The sequence below is a fragment of the Anas platyrhynchos genome, chromosome 10 (assembly GCF_047663525.1).
Source record: "Anas platyrhynchos isolate ZD024472 breed Pekin duck chromosome 10, IASCAAS_PekinDuck_T2T, whole genome shotgun sequence".
Lineage (NCBI taxonomy): Eukaryota > Metazoa > Chordata > Aves > Anseriformes > Anatidae > Anas > Anas platyrhynchos.
In genome coordinates, this window is record NC_092596.1 from 2,339,195 (window position 1) to 2,360,589 (window position 21,395).

Consider the following 21,395-nt stretch of genomic DNA (forward strand, 5'->3'; position numbering starts at 1 on the left):
GTGGTAATCGCCCAACAAGGCAATTTGGTAGTATCAAACTTTATTATGGTAATACAAATTAAATAATTATGACTCTACTATATTTTAAACAACATGACTTCTAAGAAGTAATATTGAATGTGGATTTCAAGCTTCCTGCTTATACTGAACAAGGCAAAGTGTTGACGTGTTTCAGTGAAGGATCAGTGTACCCTTTTATTAACACAGTATAGAATGATTTTAAAAATACAAGCCCTGGCATCAGAGGAACTTTGGTATTGCATGGTAAGGAGTTGCATGGTGAAGTAATACTAGTGTATGCATTTCTGTTTGCGCCTGTACCTTTTTCATCTTCAAGAGGCTGATCTTGTTCTGATGTATGGATATATATTTTTCCTGAAGAAAAAGTGAAGCTACGTTACTGTGTGATTTCAATATGAGTATTGTGAAGACCTCTACGTTTTTTGCTCTGAAAACTTCCTCTGTTTGTTATATACTATACTGTTTGATGTTTTGGTAACTATCAGAAAAACAGTTGTTTATAACACTTGCAAGTAAGTTTTATAAATAGTTTTAAAAGGAAACGAAGTTCATGCAAACAATATGTGGTTTAAATTTTTCTGTAGTCTTGCACTTACTCTAGAAGAATCTAGTTTTAAGTGGCAGTGTGAAACTTAGGATATGAGCAAACTAAGAGACATGGAAGTTTGTTTTTAAATCTAGTTGTGCTAATTAAATTGTTTGGAAAAAGTTAAATTCATACTTTCAATCCAGGGTAACATACTATGCCAAGGATTTTGACATGCTTGCTTTGTTCTTAAAATGTCATGTGAAGAACCAAGCTGTAATAGATTATGACATATTGAAAAGTACATAATCACACGTATTTCGGAGCTCAGTGTCTTTAACTTCATTTTCAACCTTTTTTTTTAAGATGTTAGATTCCAGGTGGACTGGTTTATTATTGCTTTTGAACTGTTCTTGTTGTGTAAATGTCTAAAATTTGTTTTTACTTTTTACTTTATATATAAATATATATATATATATATATGTATGAACTAGTATTTTATCTGCATAATATTTTTGTGGAATTTCTTGTGGACTACAGCTGTGTGCTACCTAAGGAAAAAGATTTTATGGAAAGACTTTCATTGTATGTCTTGCAGCCGCCAGATAATCAGAAGCTTGGTTTATTGGAAGCTTTATTAAAGATTGGTGATTGGCAGCATGCACAAAGTATTATGGATCAGATGCCTCCGTTTTATTCTACTTCACATAAGCCTATTGCAATTGCCCTTTGCCAGCTCGTGCATGTGACAATTGAACCTTTGTACCGCAGGTAAAGTAAAAGCTAGTTTTCTGTTGCTAAAGAGTGCGAAAACTACATAAAGCTTACAACCATGAATTCATTAGTGAGCCTAACTGTATTTATATGTCTAAATACTTCTCATGCAAAATGCCTTACATCTTATTTTCAGGGTTGGTGTACCAAAAGGGGCAAAAGGGTCACCAATTTCTTCTTTGCCAAACAAGAGAGCACCAAAACAAGCAGACAGCTTTGAAGACCTGAGAAAGGAAGTGTTCAACATGCTGTGCTACCTTGGTCCTCACCTGTCCCACGATCCCATTTTATTCGCTAAAGTGGTGCGCCTCGGAAAAGCATTTATGAAAGAGGTTAGTAAGACAAAAAAACAAACATTCCCGCATACAAGTTCAAGAATTGGTCATATGACCTGTTTTAAAAGGCTGCTAGGTTGTTCTGAACTCCATTGGAATATAATTAAAAGCTCAGACAGAGGCTAGTGAATTTAGCTACCTTTCTGGCAACTTGCTCTTCGGTTAACCATTTTGTCTTATTTTCCAAGTCAACAGTAGAGGTTTCTCTCTGTTTGCTAATTAATAGCAGTTCTGAGAAACTTCAGAATTCAAAGTCTTTGAAATACTTTTTTATTATTAAAAACAAAACAAAATACCTTAAAAATCACTGTATTTCCCAGCTTTTTATTTTAACTTAAAATAGTGAAACACTTGATGATTGGTTGGTTTAAATAGTATTCAAGGGGGGAAACTTTCAGTTCTATAAGTTCAAATAAAAATATTGTTGACTTTGGCTACAGCTAACAAACATTAGAATGTCCTGAGTGTACATTGTCAACGTACCTAGCTGAGGGGTAGCTGTACTTGGTGTCCAGCTGTATTTGGAGGTGTACAAGTAAGAATTCAGATGTTAGGATTGAAGATGTTTTTATTTAACTTAACAGATTTTGGTGAGTTCTCTTATGTTCAGTTCCCAAAATTCAAGGATGGGGTGACAGAACCTACACTAAGTTGGACTTCCTAGTAGTCTTTCTTGTAAATCATGGTAACTTAAAGCACTTTAATCTTTTTCCTACTTCTCTATCTTTCTATGTGGTATAATTTCCAGCATCTTCTCTTCCAGAACTATGAGATTCCCTAGTGGCTAATATTCCTGTTTATTTCTTGCTGGCCTGTGAGAAGAGTGGTGTTTGAATGATATGCTGTATTGCAATTGTAGTGCAGTTAATATAGAAATCATATTTTCAAGGGAGTAATTCATATTACGGCTGTCAGCAGATGTTTAGGATGACTTTGTAATTAAGTTCAAGTACTGAAGATCTGTAAGACCTTGTTTCTCTGCGGATGTAGGCAATAGAATGGAGATTACTTGATTATAGTTTGGTTTATATATTTATATATATATACTTGGTTTACAATTAATATAAATATGGTAGTTCAATGTGTTCATGACAAAGATGAGCAACATCTTAGCTATTTGCTTTAGGTTGGAACTACGAAGAAATTCATCAGTGACAGAATGGTTAAGGTAACATAGGGAAAGTTATTTTTAATGCACTACTGCCATCAGCATGTTCTGGTTAAGAAACCTATATGTAACACAGATATATTTATAACTGGAGGTGATTTGACTAAGTTAACTCAGTAGTTTAAAATTGAAACTACTAACACTGCACTACAGCTTTTGTGCTCAAGTGTAGCTTTAAAATAATCATGCACTTACTGGTGTGTTAGCTTATGTGTTTTATGGTGAGTGGAACAAAAAAGGAAATATATAATGATGATTAAAATCTTGAGAGGGTATTGTGAGAGAATGACGGGGAAAATAATCTATAGCTGTTGGTAATTTGTGTTGGAAGTCCTGTTCTTCTTTAGGTAGAAGTTGAGTTGCATTTATTTTTTATTTCCAGTAAGAAAACAGTATTTCATATGTATTACTAAATTTCCTTGATGCTTGAGTTATCTTTTTCAACGTAAGCATTCAGTGTCACCACATATGTAAGCAATATATTTCATTTACGCATTTGAATTTTTGTTCAAAATAATGAAAATGCTTTGCTATTTCTCTGCTGATTCTGCTCACAAAAACTAAGTAGCTCTCAAATATATTAATTTTCTTTAGAAGCTTTTGGTAAACTCCATTAGTAATTACCAGTTTCACCAAGGAGTTTGTGTAGCTAATCTTTGGGTATACTTTTTATATTTCTTATTGACAATAAATCCTATCAACTGATAAAATATTGTGCTTTAATTTGTATGCCAGAAACTATAAATTTATACCGCAGCATAGTACAACATACTGCTGCTGACCTGCTCACTAGACTGGGGTTCAGGCATTTTCTGTTCCATAGTGGACTTCAAGATAGATATCTAAATGATTCACTTGCAAACAAGTACAACTAAATACAGCAAGCTTCCATATGAAGCTAAAACTTCTTTTGGTTACCTCCGTAGATCCTGTAAAGTTGTAGTTGCTGACCTTGAATTGTAGATCAGTATTCATTTTTCAGGGTTTTGGGGGAGACAAGAACACATGGTATCAGTGAGGTAATTTCATGAGCCATGTATGTGTAGTGCTGAGAATACTCTAATTCACTCTGAGTTGCTTTTTAAAAGCTGTTGAAAATACTAGAAAAAATATTTTTTTTTCTCGCAGGATGGCATCTGATTTTGAATTGTTAGAATGTTTCTAAATAAGCAATTCATTTCATGTTGTATATTTTGCAGTGTTTTCTAGAACAAATACTGATATTGACAGTCAAACACAATTTTAGTACCTAGTAACGAATTTAGATAAAAGTATGCTTTAGAGAAGGTGAGATCTTGATCGAGTGTAAATGTGTAAGTTAGAGTCAAAATTTTACATTATGGTGATAGACAAGATAGTAATGAATCTTATGTTCATGGTAGGTATTAAATGAAGCAAAAGTAACTTTATAACCCTGATGTTTTTTCCCCAAATGGATCAAATATTAGTGGTTTCAACTCTTCCCTGTATTATATATTTTTTTCTAAAAGAACTATTAAGTCTTTATCCTATGGATTTTTAGGTGTGTTTTAAAGCTTCGGGGGCTGCAAATGCTGCATGCACGAACAGCAGAGTAGATCAATGGGAGGATTTCTGCATGGGGCTTAGCTGTGTCCTATACACAATTCAGAGATGATGAAAGTAGGTATGAAGAGATTTGGATGGAAGAGGCCTTATCTGAACAGATGAAAGCGCTGCAGCGTGTAACATTGAGAGCATACACTGCAGCAGATGGTGCTAATGAAGATTGGGGAGGATATGTGTAGGTCTTTATATGTCCTTCCACCCACTAGGCCTGCAACTATTTTCATGCTAACCATTCTGGAAAAGTAAACATTTACTAGGCATGTGGCCCATTGGGTGTGTGCTTTTGCTGAGGTAACCTTGTTCTGAAACAGTAACTGTTATGTTAATTTTTCTGAAATTAACATCGTCTTTGTTTATAGTTTCAGTCTGATGGAAGTAAGCAAGAAGATAGAGAGAAAATGGTGAGTTTCTTAAAGACCTTTGATCTGAAAATGAACGTAACATTTCTAGTATAGCTAATTCTTACTTATTTCTTGGCAGAGCTTTAAATGTTATAATGATCTCATTCTTCCTGCACACTGCTTTTATTACATATTTTAGTTTAGTAAAATGGCAGTCTATTTTTATTTGTGGAGGTGAACTTGTGTTGTCAATTTTACTTCTTTCATCTTCTGAGGAGGAAGGAGTTCTTCTGAGAGTTGAACTGAGACTCAGTTTTAAATAAATGTGCAGCCTTTCTTCCTCTGTAGAATTTAATTCTTTACCAAATGTATGCTGAAGACTTGTCTTGACTTTATAGGCAGGTTTGAGCCAGTCACAATCTTTTGTATTGCTTTGGGTTTTCCTCTCTCCCCACAGATGCCTCACAATTAATATTGTTCTAATAGCCTAGTGCATTTTACTACCTGTCAGCTTAGAATCAGAGCTTCTCTGTCCTATAAATACCACTGTCATGGTGGCATCTTGTATTTTAAATCATTTATGCCTAAGAGCATAGAAAAATGAGAAATTAAAAATAGGGTAGGTATTTCCACTACAGTTGGTAATTTTGGTTTATTGGCTAACTCGAGATGGGCCACAGTGAAATCCGGGTATCCCACTGAGATCAGTCTTTTTATGAACAGGCAAGTTTTCAGTATGAAGTCTGTGTAGTTTTCAGCAGGTTCTTATTACTTCAGTTTCTCACTTGTCATGATTTCATGACTTCTCGAATCATGGCAGAGAGGGAAAAAAAAATCTGAACTGTTTCTAAAAGTACTAATAATTAGAACTAATTGAACTAAGAGTTCAATTTGATCTGAATAACTTAAAATTTTGAAGAACTTATTAACTGTGATCATCAGCTGTGATCCATGGTCTGCAGATGAGTCATGCAGTCTTCTGCAGATGTTTGCTGTTCTGTAGGCTTTGTTTATCCCATTCTTTCTTACCTCTGAGAAAGTTTCTGTGGGTTAAAAAAGATAAGTGTGTTTGAGGGAGTTAGTTGCAGACTGAGTCTGTCCATTTTCTGCAGGAGATTGTCATGTGGGTAAAGTGAGAGTCAAAAGAAACTGCTAAGTAGTGCATAAACGGTTTGGTTATGCCTCACTAGAAGGGAACTGCAGCGTAGAAGTGAATAGAGTGCATAGTTGAGAATTAGTTCTTACTACTAAGGCTGTTGGATCCATGACTGAGTTAAATGTTGCAAAAAAATCTTGGCTGGAGACATGGATAGCTGCTCATACATGGAAGTGTGAATTATGTGTGTGAAAAAACACAAGGACTTTTTTTTAGTCTTTATGTATTATATTGTAGCATGTGATACCATATTAAGATGATGCTCTTTTGAAATAATTTTTTTTAAAACTTTTGTTTCCCGTTGGGCTATTAGAACAACCACTATGTAAAAAAAAAGTTTATATTGAAAAATATGGAAACTGTTACTGTGTGCCTTGGGAACACGTAATGCCTTTAGATTTTTAACCCAGAATTCTGAAAATTTAAGTAAAAGCAAGGAGTACCTTCATCCATTGAAGTTACTTGCCAAAATCTATTTCCTGATGTTGTGTTTCCTACAAGTCCCTTATTTATCCATTTTTATGTATTTGATTCTGTAGTATGAATATAACACTTGGAAAAATGTCAGCTAAATGTCAGCAAAAGATTTTATACAGGCAAATAAAATACTGACAGTGTATGTGGTCCTTGATTTAATAATATCTCACATCATAAGTCTTTTATTAGCTAAGTCATTTTAGATTTTGTTCTTGTTAAACAAGTCATAATTTTGTGGCAAATGTGAAATTCATGTTGTTTTTGATACACATGGTAGTAACCCTGAAGTTTTTGTCTTTATCTCAGGAGATACTGTTTAGCTGTTTGCTGAGTATTACCGATCAAGTTTTGCTTCCATCTCTTTCTTTGATGGACTGCAATGCGTGCATGTCTGAGGAATTATGGGGAATGTTCAAAACTTTTCCATACCAGTACCGGTGAGTAGAATAACTTGTTTCTGTTCTTTGGAAGTGGCCTCTTATAAACCATGAATACTAAAAATAGTTTTCCTTTTATTTTTCAAGGTACCGTCTTTATGGGCAATGGAAGAACGAAACCTACAATAGTCATCCACTTCTGGTGAAAGTTAAAGCTCAAACCATAGACCGAGCCAAATATATTATGAAGTAAGTTATGTAATTCCATAAGTTATCAACTGTGATGCAGTGTATTGCATCTCACCAGCTGAAGGAAAAAAATACCTTGACATATACATTCCTTTTCTAATAACTCAATTTCATTGATGATCCTTGTTTGTAAAATATTTAATGTAGTATGCTTAAAAACTGTAAAGTAAGTAGTGAAATGGACTAATTTGTCACCAATAAGGGTATTTCATCTGCAAAATGACCCATAAAATGTTTTTTAAAAAGATTTCTATGCATATGCTGCTGTTGATGAACTGCTTTGCTTATGGGAATGTCTGAGCGCAACAAATTTTCTCTACGTATGCAGGCTCTTCAATCCCAACAGACTGAAAAGTCTTGTCCCAGTTTCTTTCTCTGTAGTTTTCATAGTAGAGCAGTAAATTGAATTAAATGGAAAGGTTTGTTTTCATCTTAAATTGTTTGAAGTTGCATGAAGATTTACTTTAAATGTGACATCTCAGGGATATGGATTCTCTTTGTATAGCTTGGGCTAAAAGCAAACTTGTTCTTTAATGACAAGACAGTAATTGCTACCTGGGCAAGACAGAATAATAGTTACTGGCTAAGAGACTTTAGTCTTGCAGATGTGAAATCTAGATAGGGTTATGATTCTCTTTTCTGACTTGGAGCATAGCTAGAGAAGACTGGAAGTTTGTTCCTTCTTGTACAGTGGATTTCTATTGGCAGGTGAGCCACACTGCTGGCAGTTAAGATTGCTATGAAAAGCCAATGAAACTAAGGTACAATTGTTTGTGTATGATCGTTTTGGCCAAACTCTTTAAAGGTGTTATCCAATTTAAAGTAATGTTCCTTTTCTGGGTAGAGAATTGAGACAGGGAACTCAGATAATTTGGAAGTTTGAAGTACAATTTCTATAGAACAAATAGAACAGTGTAGTTCCCAAAAACCTTGCTACATACCAAAATCTCTGCAGATTCAGTTACAATGGATTTCTTCATGTTGGAGCTGTTCTTGGAAGATGTGTACAGAACAAAGACCACTTTGAAAAATTTTGACAGAGTACTAGAAGTTGTGATAGTGTTGTACTGTTGTGATCACTGAGGCAGAAATGGTGCTTAAACATCTGTCGGGTGTGTACTGGAGACAAGTGAAGCTGAAATTGCTGAGGTGTTGCCTTTCTACTTCAATATTGATGTGTACAATTTACACTCATGGATCAACCTCAGATTTAGTGTTAAGCTTTTATCTTTATTAAGGAATGATGTGGAAGGCGTGGGGGGCTTTTTTGTTTTCAATAAATAGGGTGATGAATGCTAAGTGACTAATCTGTGGCTAATTTAAATTTGCATGAGAAACTAACAGTGTCAAGGGCTATTTTTGTAAGCTGTATCCGTCCTGCTGACAACTTCAAAATGCAAGGTGCTCAAACTTGAAACTAGACTTCAGTCCATAGCAACACGGGGACAATAGATTTGTTTTTATTTTCTACGCATTCTAGGACTATAGGCTTCAGATTACTAGAGGAATAATATTTCTACGTTTAGATTTCTTAAAAGTGCATCTTCTGGTGAGGATTTAATCACTGCAGCTAATAAAGCTCTTCATTGGATCTAGCCTGTTCTAATATTCTTTTAACTTTTCCATTGCAATAAAAACGTTCTCTTTTACAGGCGTCTAACTAAGGAAAATGTGAAACCCTCCGGAAGACAAATTGGAAAGCTCAGTCACAGCAATCCTACGATTTTATTTGATTATGTATGTAGTTAACATGTGTCTTAAAGACTTTTATCTGAACTCTAGATATTAGAGCATTGGAAAGCACCTGTGGTCTTAATGAGAAGGCAGTTCTATTTTCAACTTTTTTTACTTTTCTGATGCAAATTTTAATCACAGAATCACAGAATTTCTAGGTTGGAAGAGACCTCAAGATCATCGAGTCCAACCTCTAACCTAACACTAACAGTCCCCACTAAACCATATCCCTAAGCTCTACATCTAAACGTCTTTTGAAGACTTCCAGGGATGGTGACTCCACCACCTCCCTGGGCAGCCCGTTCCAGTGCCTAACAACCCTTTCAGTAAAGAAATTCCTCCTAACATCTAACCTAAAACTCCCCTGGCGCAACTTTAGCCCATTCCCCCTCGTCCTGTCACCAGGCACGTGGGAGAACAGGCCAACCCCCACCTCACTACAGCCTCCTTTAATGTACTTATACAGAGCAATAAGGTCACCCCTGAGCCTCCTCTTCTCTAGGCTGAACAAGCCCAGCTCCTTCAGCCGCTCCTCATAGGACTTGCTCTCCAAGCCCCTCACCAGCTTCGTCGCCCTTCTTTGGACCCGCTCAAGCACCTCGATGTCCTTCTTGTAGCGAGGGGCCCAAAACTGAACACAGTACTCGAGGTGCAGCCTCACCAGAGCCGAGTACAGGGGGACGATCACCTCCCTAGCCCTGCTGGTCACAGTGTTTCTGATACAAGCCAGGATGCCGTTGGCCTTCTTGGCCACCTGAGCACACTGCTGGCTCATATTCAGCCGACTGTCCACCATCACTCCCAGGTCCTTCTCTGCCTGGCAGCTCTCCAACCATTCCTCTCCCAGCCTGTAGTTCTGCTTGGGGTTATTGCGCCCCAGGTGCAGGACCCGTCACTTGGCCTTGTTGAATTTCATACAGTTGACCTCAGCCCATCGGTGCAGCCTATCCAGATCCTCCTGCAGAGCCTTCCTACCCTCGAGCAGATCGACACACGCACCTAGCTTGGTGTCATCTGCAAACTTACTGAGGGTGCACTCAATGCCCTCGTCCAGATCATTGATGAAGATGTTAAAGAGGACCGGCCCCAGCACCGAGCCCTGGGGGACGCCACTAGTGACTGGCCTCCAACTGGACTTGGCTCCATTTACCACAACTCTTTGGGCCCGGCTATCCAGCCAGTTTCTAACCCAACGAAGCGTGCGCCAGTCCAAGCCAAGAGCAGCCAGTTTCTTGAGGAGAATGCTGTGGGAGACGGTGTCAAAAGCCTTACTGAAGTCAAGGTAGACCACATCCACAGCCTTTCCCTCATCCACCCAGCGCGTCACTTTGTCGTAGAAGGAGATCAGGTTCGTCAAGCAGGACCTGCCTTCCATAAACCCATGCTGGCTGGGCCTGATCGCCTGCTTGCCCTTCAAGTGCCGCATGATGACTCCCAAGAGGATCTGCTCCATGAGCTTCCCTGGTACTGAGGTCAAACTGACCGGCCTGTAGTTCCCCGGGTCTGCCCTCCGGCCCTTCTTGTAGATGGGAGTCACATTTGCTAGTCGCCAGTCAGCTGGGACCTCCCCCGATAGCCAGGACTGCTGATAAATGATGGATAGGGGCTTGGCCAGCTCCTCTGCCAGTTCTCTCAGTACCCTTGGGTGGATCCCATCCGGCCCCATCGATTTGTGGACATCCAAGTGCCGTAGCAGGTCACCAACCATTTCTTCATGTATAGTGAGGGCCACATCCTGCTCCCCGTCCCCTTCCACCAGTTCTGGGTACTGGGTATCCAGAGAGCAACCGGTTTTGCCACTAAAGACTGAGGCAAAGAAGGCATTAAGCACCTCCGCCTTTTCCTCATCTCTTGTAACTAAGTTTCCCCCTGCATCCAGTAAAGGATGGAGATTCTCCCTAGTCCTCCTTTTTGTGTTGATGTATTTATAAAAGCGTTTTTTGTTATCTTTAACAGCAGTAGCCAGATTGAGCTCCAGATGAGCTTTGGCCTTCCTAATCTTGTCCCTGCACAGCCTCGCTACATCCTTATAGTCCTCCTTAGTGGCCTGCCCAATTTTCCAAAGATTATAAACCCTCTTTTTCCTCCTAAGCTCAAGCCACAATTCTCTGTTCAGCCAGGCTGGTCTTCTTCCCCGCTGGCTCATCTTTGGGCGCATGGGAATAGACCGCTCCTGCGCCATTAGGATTTGCCTCTTAAAGAGCGCCCAGCCTTTCTGGACCCCTCTGCCCTTCAGAACCGCCTCCCATGGGACTCCACCAACTAGTGTCCTGAGCAGCCCAAAGTCAGCCCTCCGAAAGTCCAATACAGTGGTTTTACTGGTTCCCTTCCTGGCCCCGCCAAGAATAGTGAACTCCACCATTTCGTGGTCGCTCTGCCCAAGACTGTTCCCGACAATCACATCCTCCACCAGTCCTTCTCTGTTTGTGAAGAGAAGGTCTAGCAGGGCACCACCCCTGGTAGGTTCACTAATCAGCTGCGTCAGGAAGCTGTCTTCCACTTTCTCCAGAAACCTCCTAGACTGCTTCCTCTGGGCTGTGTTGTGCTTCCAGGATACGTCAGGGAAGTTGAAGTCCCCCACGAGTACAAGCGCCGACGATTTCGCAACTTCTGCCAGCTGCCTGTAGAACTCCTCATCTGTCTCCTCATCCTGGTTCGGCGGTCTATAGCAGACCCCGACCAGGACACTAGCCTTGTTGTCCCTGCCGATCCTAACCCAAAGGGACTCAATCTTGTCATTCCTAGCCTCGAGTTCTACAACATCGAAAGACTCTCTAATATAGAGAGCCACACCGCCACCCCTTCTGTGCTGCCTGTCCCTTCTGAAGAGCCTATAGCCAGGCATCGCAGCACTCCAGTCATGAGACTGGTCCCACCACGTTTCCGTGATGGCAACCAAGTCGTAGCCTGCCCGCTGCACGATGGCTTCCAGCTCCTCCTATCACTTAAAGTGTGATAGTTTCTATAGTACAGCAAATTGAGATATTAAATGTTGAGAATAGCCCTTAACTAAAACTGCACTGAAATTTTCATTGCTTCTGTATATGAGTGAAATATCTGAGACAGCTGAGGTAGGTCTGAGGTACACAGGTGTGCTGATCAGGTTATTCAGGAATGATGCATCAGATTATTTATCTACCAGTTATTTGTAAGTTTAAGTATTAATTGTTTGTATTTAAGTATTAAGTATTTAACTTGAAGTTGTTTGTGTATAAATCATGTAGCAAAGAGCATTCTAAAATTTGATTAGTACAATTGGTGTTGTTTCATGAATTATTTTTTTTGGTAGTCTTAAAATAGCAGTAAGTTTCTATTGCTGCTTTCAACGTCTAGCATTTTGAGAGGTCTCAGAAAAAACAATCAGTGAAATGTTTTTGTGGTTTAAATGTTTTTTGTGGTTTGTTGGATTAAAAGTTAAAATTGTCCAATTTTAAAGAAAATGCTAATAGAAAATTGTTTTTTAGAATTTAGAGATGCTTTATCTCGTATTTTTAAGTATTTTGAGTAGGTTTTGAAGATGGGTGTCATTAAATGGTTTTGGTTTATTATGTGAAAGAAGGTATGCTGTTTGTTTTCCAGCTCAATGTGTCTTTTTCAAATTTTCAGATTTTATCACAAATACAAAAATACGATAACTTAATAACCCCAGTTGTTGATTCACTGAAATACCTCACTTCACTGAATTACGATGTGTTGGCATGTATCCTTTTATGTAAATTAATACATCTAGTACTGATTCAGTTGCAGTTATAGATGAATTAAATCTTTGTCAGTAAATACTGTTTGGTTACTGCTTTTTTCTGGAAATTTTAGTGAAGTTTTGGAATACCTTTTTTACACTTACAGGGTTACAGAAGACTTTCTACTTGCTCTTCACTACTTTCATACTCTGAAAATTATACTTTGAAGTTGATTTACTGTTTTTGCACTGTTCTTGAAGGCACAGCAAACCTGTAAATAATGGGTTAAAGATCTTAAGTCACCTTTTTCATGATTTTTTTTTCCCACCAGAACTATATTTTAGTGGATCCCTTGTATCATGCTTGCTGTACTTATATATCATATTCATACGTTACAAATTGTGGAGCTGGAAAAAATGTCTGTATAGCTTTTGTTTTGACAAAATGAGAAAAAATATTTTCTTTAACTCCACTAAAGACTGTATCATTGAAGCACTGGCAAATCCCGAGAAGGAGAGAATGAAGCATGACGACACCACTATTTCAAGCTGGCTTCAGAGTTAGTATTTTTATTACATTAACATTTAATACTTCACTGTCACTATGATCTGCTATGCCGTTGATCATTGTGATTAGTCTTTCACTTGAATCTGCCAGCTATTTTTTTGAACGGAAAGCTGGCAAGTTTAATCAATGGAAAAATATTTTTATTTGTATTACAAAAAATTATATATGTGCATTAAGCAAATACACATAGAACATCAGCAATGTATAACAAGATTCATTCACAGCTTCTGCTTCTCTTTGCTTTAGGTCTGGCTAGCTTTTGTGGTGCCGTTTTCAGGAAATACCCAATTGAACTTGCTGGCCTACTTCAATACGTAGCCAACCAGCTGAAAGCTGGGAAAAGGCAAGTCTTGCACAACTGATCTTCATATACTCCATTTTCACAATGTCTTTTTTGGATGTTTCTTCTGCTGATATACGGCACTCAATTAGTAGTTACTCTAGTAGTGGTAATGCTCCATTTATATTACCAGAAGTGTTAAGAAGTTTCAGTAGAGAAAATAATACGTTTGCTGGATTTTTCCGGTAATTGTATAGCTGTGCTGTGTTACTATTTGAAGCACTGGTCTTTTATCTGTAACTTACTTTAATAGTTTTCTTGCCTAACCAGGCAAAAAAAAAAAAAAGCCCTCCTGGTCTGCAATACTGTTGTAGAAATTATTGTACATAAAAAAAGGGAAAATGAAAACTAGCTATGATATAGAGGGATGCGATTGTTCAGACTTCAGATTTTTCTTTCCTGTAACGTCTTGTCTGTAGGGATCTTTAAAGATTTTTATAGTGTTTTAAATACTTTGATTTATGTAATGACTGTTCAATTGCTTCTTGGTATATCTATATTTATCAGTCAAATTTTTTTAAGGTTTGCAATTTGAGTCTTCCTTTATGTTCTTCTGTCCTTCTGCCATCATCACTTAGTATTACTGCTTCCTTGTTTAATTTTAATGGATTATTTCTCATTGCATAGGTGAATATTGACTTATATTCTATTATGAATCCCCATATGCTTACTGAAAGACAGCAGGAGATAACGCAGCATGTTATTTTAGGGTATTTATATCGAGAACTCTAGTTTTTTCCCTTCCCTGCAAAGTAGATGCTTTTTCTCGTGCTTCCCTGTCCCCAATTTGTTTTGTGTTCTGATGGTGATACAATCACATTGAGCTACAGAAGGAGGGTAAGTATTATTTCTTGTCTTTACCAAGACTTATATATTAAGACTAAGTATTTAAAAAACAAACGCAAACCCAGAATATTTAAAAAAAAATAAAAACAACAAACAAACGTATTTATATATTAGTACTTCTGATGTTAGAAATAAAATGGATTTACCACTGTGACCAGTTCCATAGGACTGCAGTATCCAAGTGTTTGGATTAGAGTATATGCAGGTATTGCACAGTTCCTAAACAGAACATGTATTTTTACTTGTTTCTCCAGCTATAAACAGTGTAAATTATTTAAATGCACAACTTTAAGACTGCATGGGTCAATGCATTTTTTCTAAGTAGGTCACAAATTTCAGAAGATAAAAAATACTGCTTATTTGAATGATTCTGAAATACCTGAACTGTACTTCTGTTGAGGATTAGTCATCGTCCTTAGAATTCATAGCATGGAATGAAGCCTGGTTGCTGGAGGGCATAATTATTGGAGTGTTTTGTACTTTCTTGTCTTAAATATCAGTTTCCTGTGTTCCACATCAGCTCCATTGACTAATTGTGCCAGTAAATTTCAAAACCCGTGTCATGTTGCAGAAATTTGAAAAAGAAAAATATCTGTGAATTCCGTGTTCACAGTAGGTGAAACAATATAGATACAGTATGAAGCATGTAAAACAACAGAAAGAGAACAATGCATTTTTGAGTAATCTGTTGATACTTAAAGCTAATAGAACTACACTCAATATTTTCAAAAACAATGAAATCCCTTTTTCTTAAGGGACTGTAAAATTCAGCTCTTGAATGTTTGTGCTGCTTTAAAATAACTTTTAACCTGAATAGAGAAATCTTTGTGTGCTCATCATGCTTTTTCCCCACAAAAAACAGTTAAGATGTCATTTGGTTTAACATGCATCATTGTTGCTTTCTACTGTGTATTGAATGTCACAGCTTCCATTTCTTAAGCAATTTTTCTTGTTTTTATCCCACTTTTCTGTGCAGCTTTGATTTGCTTATTTTAAAAGAGGTAGTACAAAAAATGGCAGGGATAGAAATCACAGAAGAAATGACGATGGAGCAATTGGAAGCCATGACTGGTGGAGAACAACTAAAAGCTGAGGTGTGTTCATGTTAGGTTTAATTAATAATAGCTGTTGCTTGTTAATGGTGTTCCTGAAGACTCTTGATTCATGATCTCTGGCAGTGTAGCTGAGAAAGGTGTTACTGCTGTTGTCTGAGACCTTCCTTCTCTATTGAGCTTACAGACCTTGCAGACAGGCAGCCAAGATAAAGTATATACAAGCCTCAGTTGCTGTGCTTCACAGCATCCCTGTATTAATGAAAGCAGCCTTCATTGTCTGCTGTTACAAGACAGACTGCAAATTACAGCAGCCAGTGAGCTTGTATGTTGTGCAGTCCTGCTGTTTTAGCCCAGTTCTGAGTGTGGCAACTCCCTGTTGAGTGGAGTAGTATCTTAAGCCATCTTAATGGTTCAAGCTGTTGCAGCCTCGGCTTCGAAGACCTAGTTGAGTCTGACCTAGACTCAACTCCCTAGGCAGATGAATATCTAGAATAATAAATAAATTCTGAAGTTTCTGAATTGAATAATAGCTGTATTGAATCATAGGAGACAAACCTAGGTCTGCAACGATCTGCTCAAAGATGCTGTGTCATGATGCCCATGACAAAGTGGCATTTACTGTGTAGAAAACTAACAGCATGCAAGACATGTTGCTTACGTTTGTTTCTTATTCCAATACTATATTACATCCTGCAACACAGGATCCAGGGAGAATTTTTTATTGACACACAAGAAATTGTATCAATGTTAATTCACCAGTAATTTCATGATCAGAAGCATGTATGGTTTAAAATTGTAATTCGCTGCTTCAAAATTTAGGCAACTTTTTTTCCTGTACTGTGCAGGGTGGATACTTTGGCCAAATCAGGAATACAAAAAAATCCTCTCAGAGATTGAAAGACGCATTATTGGACCATGACCTTGCCCTTCCACTGTGCCTGCTTATGGCTCAGCAGAGAAATGGTGTAATCTTTCAAGAGGGAGGGGAAAAACATCTGAAGCTGGTGGGAAAACTGTATGACCAGGTAAGTTAAAAACATTTATAAGCCTTTTCTTTGGTAACCTCTAGTGTGTCAGCATTTGGTATCAGCACAATATATAAACATTTTCAAAATTTGCAGTGATTTCATTGTTATAACACTAATGCCAACATAATTTATAATCTTTCTGAGTGAAAGATTGAAGTGTCCTTTGTCGTAGAAAGTAAGGACTTACATTTTAAAGTAGGTTATAGAGTTTTTCTATCTTATTTTGTTAGAGGGATTTATTTTTTTTTAAGAATCAGCCTGATTCCTTTGCTGCCTTAGGCAGTGGGAATGAGTTTCATTCTAGTAGAACAGAATGCTCTTACAGATCTGCTGACTCTTGTAAGGCTTTCCTTTAGGTGCAGAAAGAGTTGAGTCAGCATTGAGTGATAGAAGTATGTAGCATGGAAAGTTAAGCAGTTCTTCCCCCATGAGAAACTTCTTGGTGTAGTATGTGGTTGTAATCCTTGAAAAAGAAAAAGCAACCAAAAAAGCAAACAGACTTTCAAGACCTCCCTAGATTCATTTCCAAACAAAATCAAATTGTTCTCTCTTTGTGTCTCTCACATAGTGCCATGACACCCTGGTACAATTTGGTGGGTTTCTAGCATCCAATCTAAGCACAGAGGATTATATTAAGCGAGTGCCTTCAATTGACGTTCTCTGTAATGAATTTCACACACCTCATGATGCTGCGTTTTTTCTCTCGAGACCTATGTATGCACACCATATTTCAGTAAGTAAAGCTCTTTTTAATTTGTCTGCTGTTAGAGAGGCTATTCTACATTTTATTACTTTGTGTTAGGTTCCTGTGAAAGTTTGCTAAATAAAATATGCAAAAGCCTTATGAGGAATTATTTCTCTAAGAACAGATGAGTTGAAAGATGGTAACTTCATTGAAGAATGATAAATCCAGTAAAGGTCCAGTATGATATTCTTCACTTCTTTATGCACATAAATAAAATCTATTATGTAAATCTTTCTTACATAGAAGAGCTTTTGTGAAGTTGGATGATTTTTGTGTACAGAGACTACAAATATTTACCTTTTTATTTCTATCCACAGTCCAAGTATGATGAACTAAAAAAAGCTGAAAAAGGAAATAAACAGCAGCACAAGGTTCACAAATACATTACATCATGCGAGCTGGTAATGGCACCTGTTCATGATGCTGTGATCTCTCTGCACCTTCCCAAGGTCTGGGATGATATCAGTCCTCAGTTCTATGCTACGTTCTGGTCTTTGACAATGTATGACCTTGCTGTCCCACATAGTAGCTATGACAGAGAAGTCAATAAACTTAAAGTCCAGATGAAAGCCATAGATGACAATCAGGAAATGGTATGTTTTGTACATTTTTATGCTTGTTTAACCTTGAAAGACTTTTTTCATGAAATGCTATATTGAGACTTTTTTAATGACCAATCCCGTATATAAACAAAGAGCAACAGTCTGTTTACTGATACTGTTTCAAACTAGTACTTTTCAAAATGGCGTTCCGAAGACATGATTATTCCACCTTGGGTAGTGTTGGATATTAGTTTTTGTAGCAAATACAGAATTAAAAGTTATATTTCTGCATGCATGTGTCAGTGCTAAGGAGGAGGGTGTTACTTGCTTGTGATGATACCATTATTGATTGTCTGCCAGCAGGGACAAAACTTTTCCTGGAACTGCAAGTTATGCATGCACGTTATAATTTGTGGTCTAAATTTTACTTTCTTCCATGGAGTGAGGTAGACTGCGTGGAGGTGTGTGGGCTTTTTTTTTTTTTTTAAGATAAAAATCTCTGAAAAATCAACTACTGATTTGCAGTAAATGACAGGATATTGAAGTACCATATTGAGTTAAATCATTTAACTGTTGTTTCATCTATTTTATGTAAATAGATTTTTATGTTAAGCTTACCAAAGTGTAAACTTAATTCTGAGTAAGTTGGTCCATTTGGAGAGTTTTATTGTCACCCGACTCACCATTCTGATTTCTCAGTCATCTAATTTGACTCTTCCCTATAATTTCCATTTAAAAACACAAGAGTGGCTCCACTGAGTGAAAATTACTGGAAAAATCAGTCTTCTGGAAAACAATCAGTGACACCTGTATATGTAGTTTAGGTGATCACTTTTGTCACTAGCTATCCAGTGTTCATAAATACAATCAGGTGATTGTTAGAGCAGAACATTACTTAGTGAAACAGCTTTTTCACATTTTTTAGCACTACCAGGAATGTCATTGTTCTGTCTACAGCAAGAGTTAGTATAATATTAGATGAGTTTATTGATGTTTTATAGCCTCCAAATAAAAAGAAAAAAGAAAAAGAACGTTGCACAGCTCTTCAAGACAAGCTCCTTGAAGAGGAGAAGAAGCAGTTGGAGCATGTGCAAAGGGTTCTACAGAGACTGAAACTGGAGAAGGATAACTGGCTTCTGGCAAGTAAGTGTGTGTGGGGGACACGTGACACATTCTGGATATTTTTGTAGTCAGCACTGCCCCTAGAACTGAAAGCTTAGCTTGCACTAGTACTCTAAATGTTGATCTCTCTCTTTATGTTGAGGTCTGCCAGCAAGATAAACTTTTAGTTAGCATGTAGTATCTCTGTGTCCTTGCAAATGCTGAGTAGATGGTTTCAAGAAGATATTTTATTTCTTGCAATGTTGAGATGTCTTTTAATTTTGTGGTGGCTTAGAAAATATGAGCTGGACTGACTAGGTGTGATCGTATAGCTACAAGATGGTTTGCAGGTCAGTTTCTGCAGGTAGAATTCTACAGACTTAGTAGTATTGCAGGGAATAGGAACGTGAACTCCCAATGATTTAACTAACTTTGAGTGCTATGTTTAAGAACAATGTGTCAGTATTTGGCCAACAATATATATCCTATTCGGATGACAAGATAAATATTGTGTCAGTCTACTGGCAACATCAGATAAAATACCACCTGAATGTTTCATAAGGAGGCAGAACAAACTTATTTCTCTGAGAGCGCTTTGGTAGTGTTTCTTATGGATGAGGCATTACTAGTATGATTAACCCCAAATGTTTTCTGGTCATTTTTCTTCTCTGGAGGAACTTTTCATTTTTAAGCAAAAATGGTTGTCTGTCTGTCCCAAGGAGCCCAAGGATCCAGTGGAAAAGTATTTTATTGTCTAACTCATGCCAGATACACCTAAGCAATATAATAAGGAACTGTTGATGGTTACATCAAGAGAGATTCTTCTGTATAAATATTTAACATAGTGGTACAGAGAACTAATCAGCTACGTAAAATTGCTAGTTGAAAAATTACTACCTGACTGTGGCTTGGTCTAGAGTTGACTGCTACATTTGTCAATTTAAGGAAGTACCCAAAAGCATGTAGAAAACTGCACATGTAGGTACCGTGTATGTATATATAAACAGGTACTCTTAAAGCTAATGACTTCTGGGAGAGTAGATGTATACCTTATTGTTGGCTCTTGATTGCTCAAGCTTCAGCTGCAAGTTGTTTTCTGAGATTAAGTGTGAGGATAGATAATTTATTTCAATGTGGAAACTATTGAAAAAAGGTATTTGTAATTGTGCTATATGAGGAAATTGAAAAATACATACGCTGTAGTACTATCACTTATTGACATTTGAAATCGTGTTTGTGTCAAGACTGACTCTTGTAGACATGTCTGATACAGTGGTTACATCACTAACATTAATTTTGGCAGAATAACTAGGCTTTTGTAGTTCTAATAATTAAACTAGCTATTCTGCTGTGGCTGCTTGCTTAACTTGCATTTAGATTAAAATTTATAGCTCATAGAACAATCAATTGTGACTTGTGATTTTTATTGAAAAAGCATCAAAGGTACTAAAATTTAATAAAATCAACTTTTTTTTTAGTTCCATAAAAGCTGACAGTTCTTTTTGAACAAGCTTTATTCCATGAGCACCACAGAATTGAAGCAAGTAATTTCTGGTTGTTAATGACTTTGGTTGTTATGATTTGTTACCAACATGCAAAAACTTTGTCACGGTGAGGGTGATGGAGCACAGGAACCCTGTATCTCCTTCTCTGGAAGGAGAGAAGAACTGGTATCTCCTTCTCTGGAGATACTCAAGGCCCATCTGGACACCTACCTGGACAGCCTGCTCTAAGGAACCTGCTTTGGCAGGGGGCTTGGACCTGATGATCTTTCGAGGTCCCTTACAACCCCTTCAATTCTGTGATTCTGGTGAATCTGTGACTTTGGTGCTCTGCAGCCTGTGCAGGATCACAGCATAGTGACATCAGTTGCCCTTACAAAGATCATGACTATTCTTCCTCTGAAGGCATTCTTTTAAAGTCTTCAGTCTTCCATATGTTTATTTTCAGAAGATCTGCTGTAACAGCTTTTCTACACTTTCACATGTACATCAAACAATTAAAACCTTTTTTTTCTGAGTAGTGTTGAAAATGTAGTTATTTGGAGAATATGGATGTGCAATACTGAATTTACTGGGAAGAGTAGTTGTGCTAACCCATTAATCTACTGTTTTTCTTCCTTTTTCTCTCAATTTCATTTTTGAAGAGTCTACCAAAAATGAGACTATCACAAAATTTTTGCAGTTATGTATATTTCCTCGCTGCATTTTTTCGGCAATCGATGCGGTTTATTGCGCTCACTTTGTAGAATTGGTGCATCAGCAAAAAACACCCAACTTCTCCACACTTCTCTGCTATGATAGAGTAAGTAGCTAGAACTTCGTGTATGTGTATATATATTTTTGTTATAAGTATGGAAGACTAGAGTCCCACCTGTCTCCCAAAAGAGATCTCAACAAAATCTTTACGTTCATTTAATTCCAAAATCTATGTGAAAATCAAAAGTTTATCTTTGTGCTTCCTATTCTACAAACAAAGCTTTACTAGCACTTCAGAAGATTTTCAATATGTTTTGTTCCTGGTTTATCCTAACGAATCTAGACTTTAAGAGCAAAGTCATTAGTCAAACACGTTGCGTACATTTTGCAGTCTTGCATTGATCTGCATTTCTACAGCCTTGTCCAACCTTCCTGTTTGAGCTCTGTGGCCGTACTGTTGCAGCTTTATTAAGCTTGCCCCAGGAAGTAGCATCCTTAAGAGCCTTCTGACAGACCCTCGTGACAGACATGGGAGTAATTTGTATCAC

At 37.5% G+C, this 21,395-nt stretch overlaps 1 protein-coding gene across 2 annotated transcripts in view; it reads left to right on the forward strand.

Annotated features, from left to right (window-relative positions):
- Positions 1–21,395, forward strand: part of THOC2 (THO complex subunit 2) — a 56,695-nt gene that overhangs the window by 20,977 nt on the left and 14,323 nt on the right. Inside the window, exons 11-26 of one of the 2 annotated variants that reach the window (XM_038184144.2) lie at positions 1,146–1,318; positions 1,458–1,653; positions 2,783–2,824; positions 4,771–4,812; positions 6,692–6,822; positions 6,910–7,011; positions 8,664–8,748; positions 12,352–12,445; positions 12,904–12,984; positions 13,239–13,335; positions 15,155–15,272; positions 16,079–16,258; positions 16,830–16,994; positions 17,324–17,599; positions 18,550–18,691; positions 20,796–20,953. In XM_038184144.2, the coding sequence (XP_038040072.1) occupies positions 1,146–1,318; positions 1,458–1,653; positions 2,783–2,824; positions 4,771–4,812; positions 6,692–6,822; positions 6,910–7,011; positions 8,664–8,748; positions 12,352–12,445; positions 12,904–12,984; positions 13,239–13,335; positions 15,155–15,272; positions 16,079–16,258; positions 16,830–16,994; positions 17,324–17,599; positions 18,550–18,691; positions 20,796–20,953 (2,082 nt within the window). The remainder of the gene's footprint in view (positions 1–1,145; positions 1,319–1,457; positions 1,654–2,782; positions 2,825–4,770; positions 4,813–6,691; positions 6,823–6,909; positions 7,012–8,663; positions 8,749–12,351; positions 12,446–12,903; positions 12,985–13,238; positions 13,336–15,154; positions 15,273–16,078; positions 16,259–16,829; positions 16,995–17,323; positions 17,600–18,549; positions 18,692–20,795; positions 20,954–21,395) is intronic. The other variant, XM_038184145.1, reaches the window with a different exon arrangement.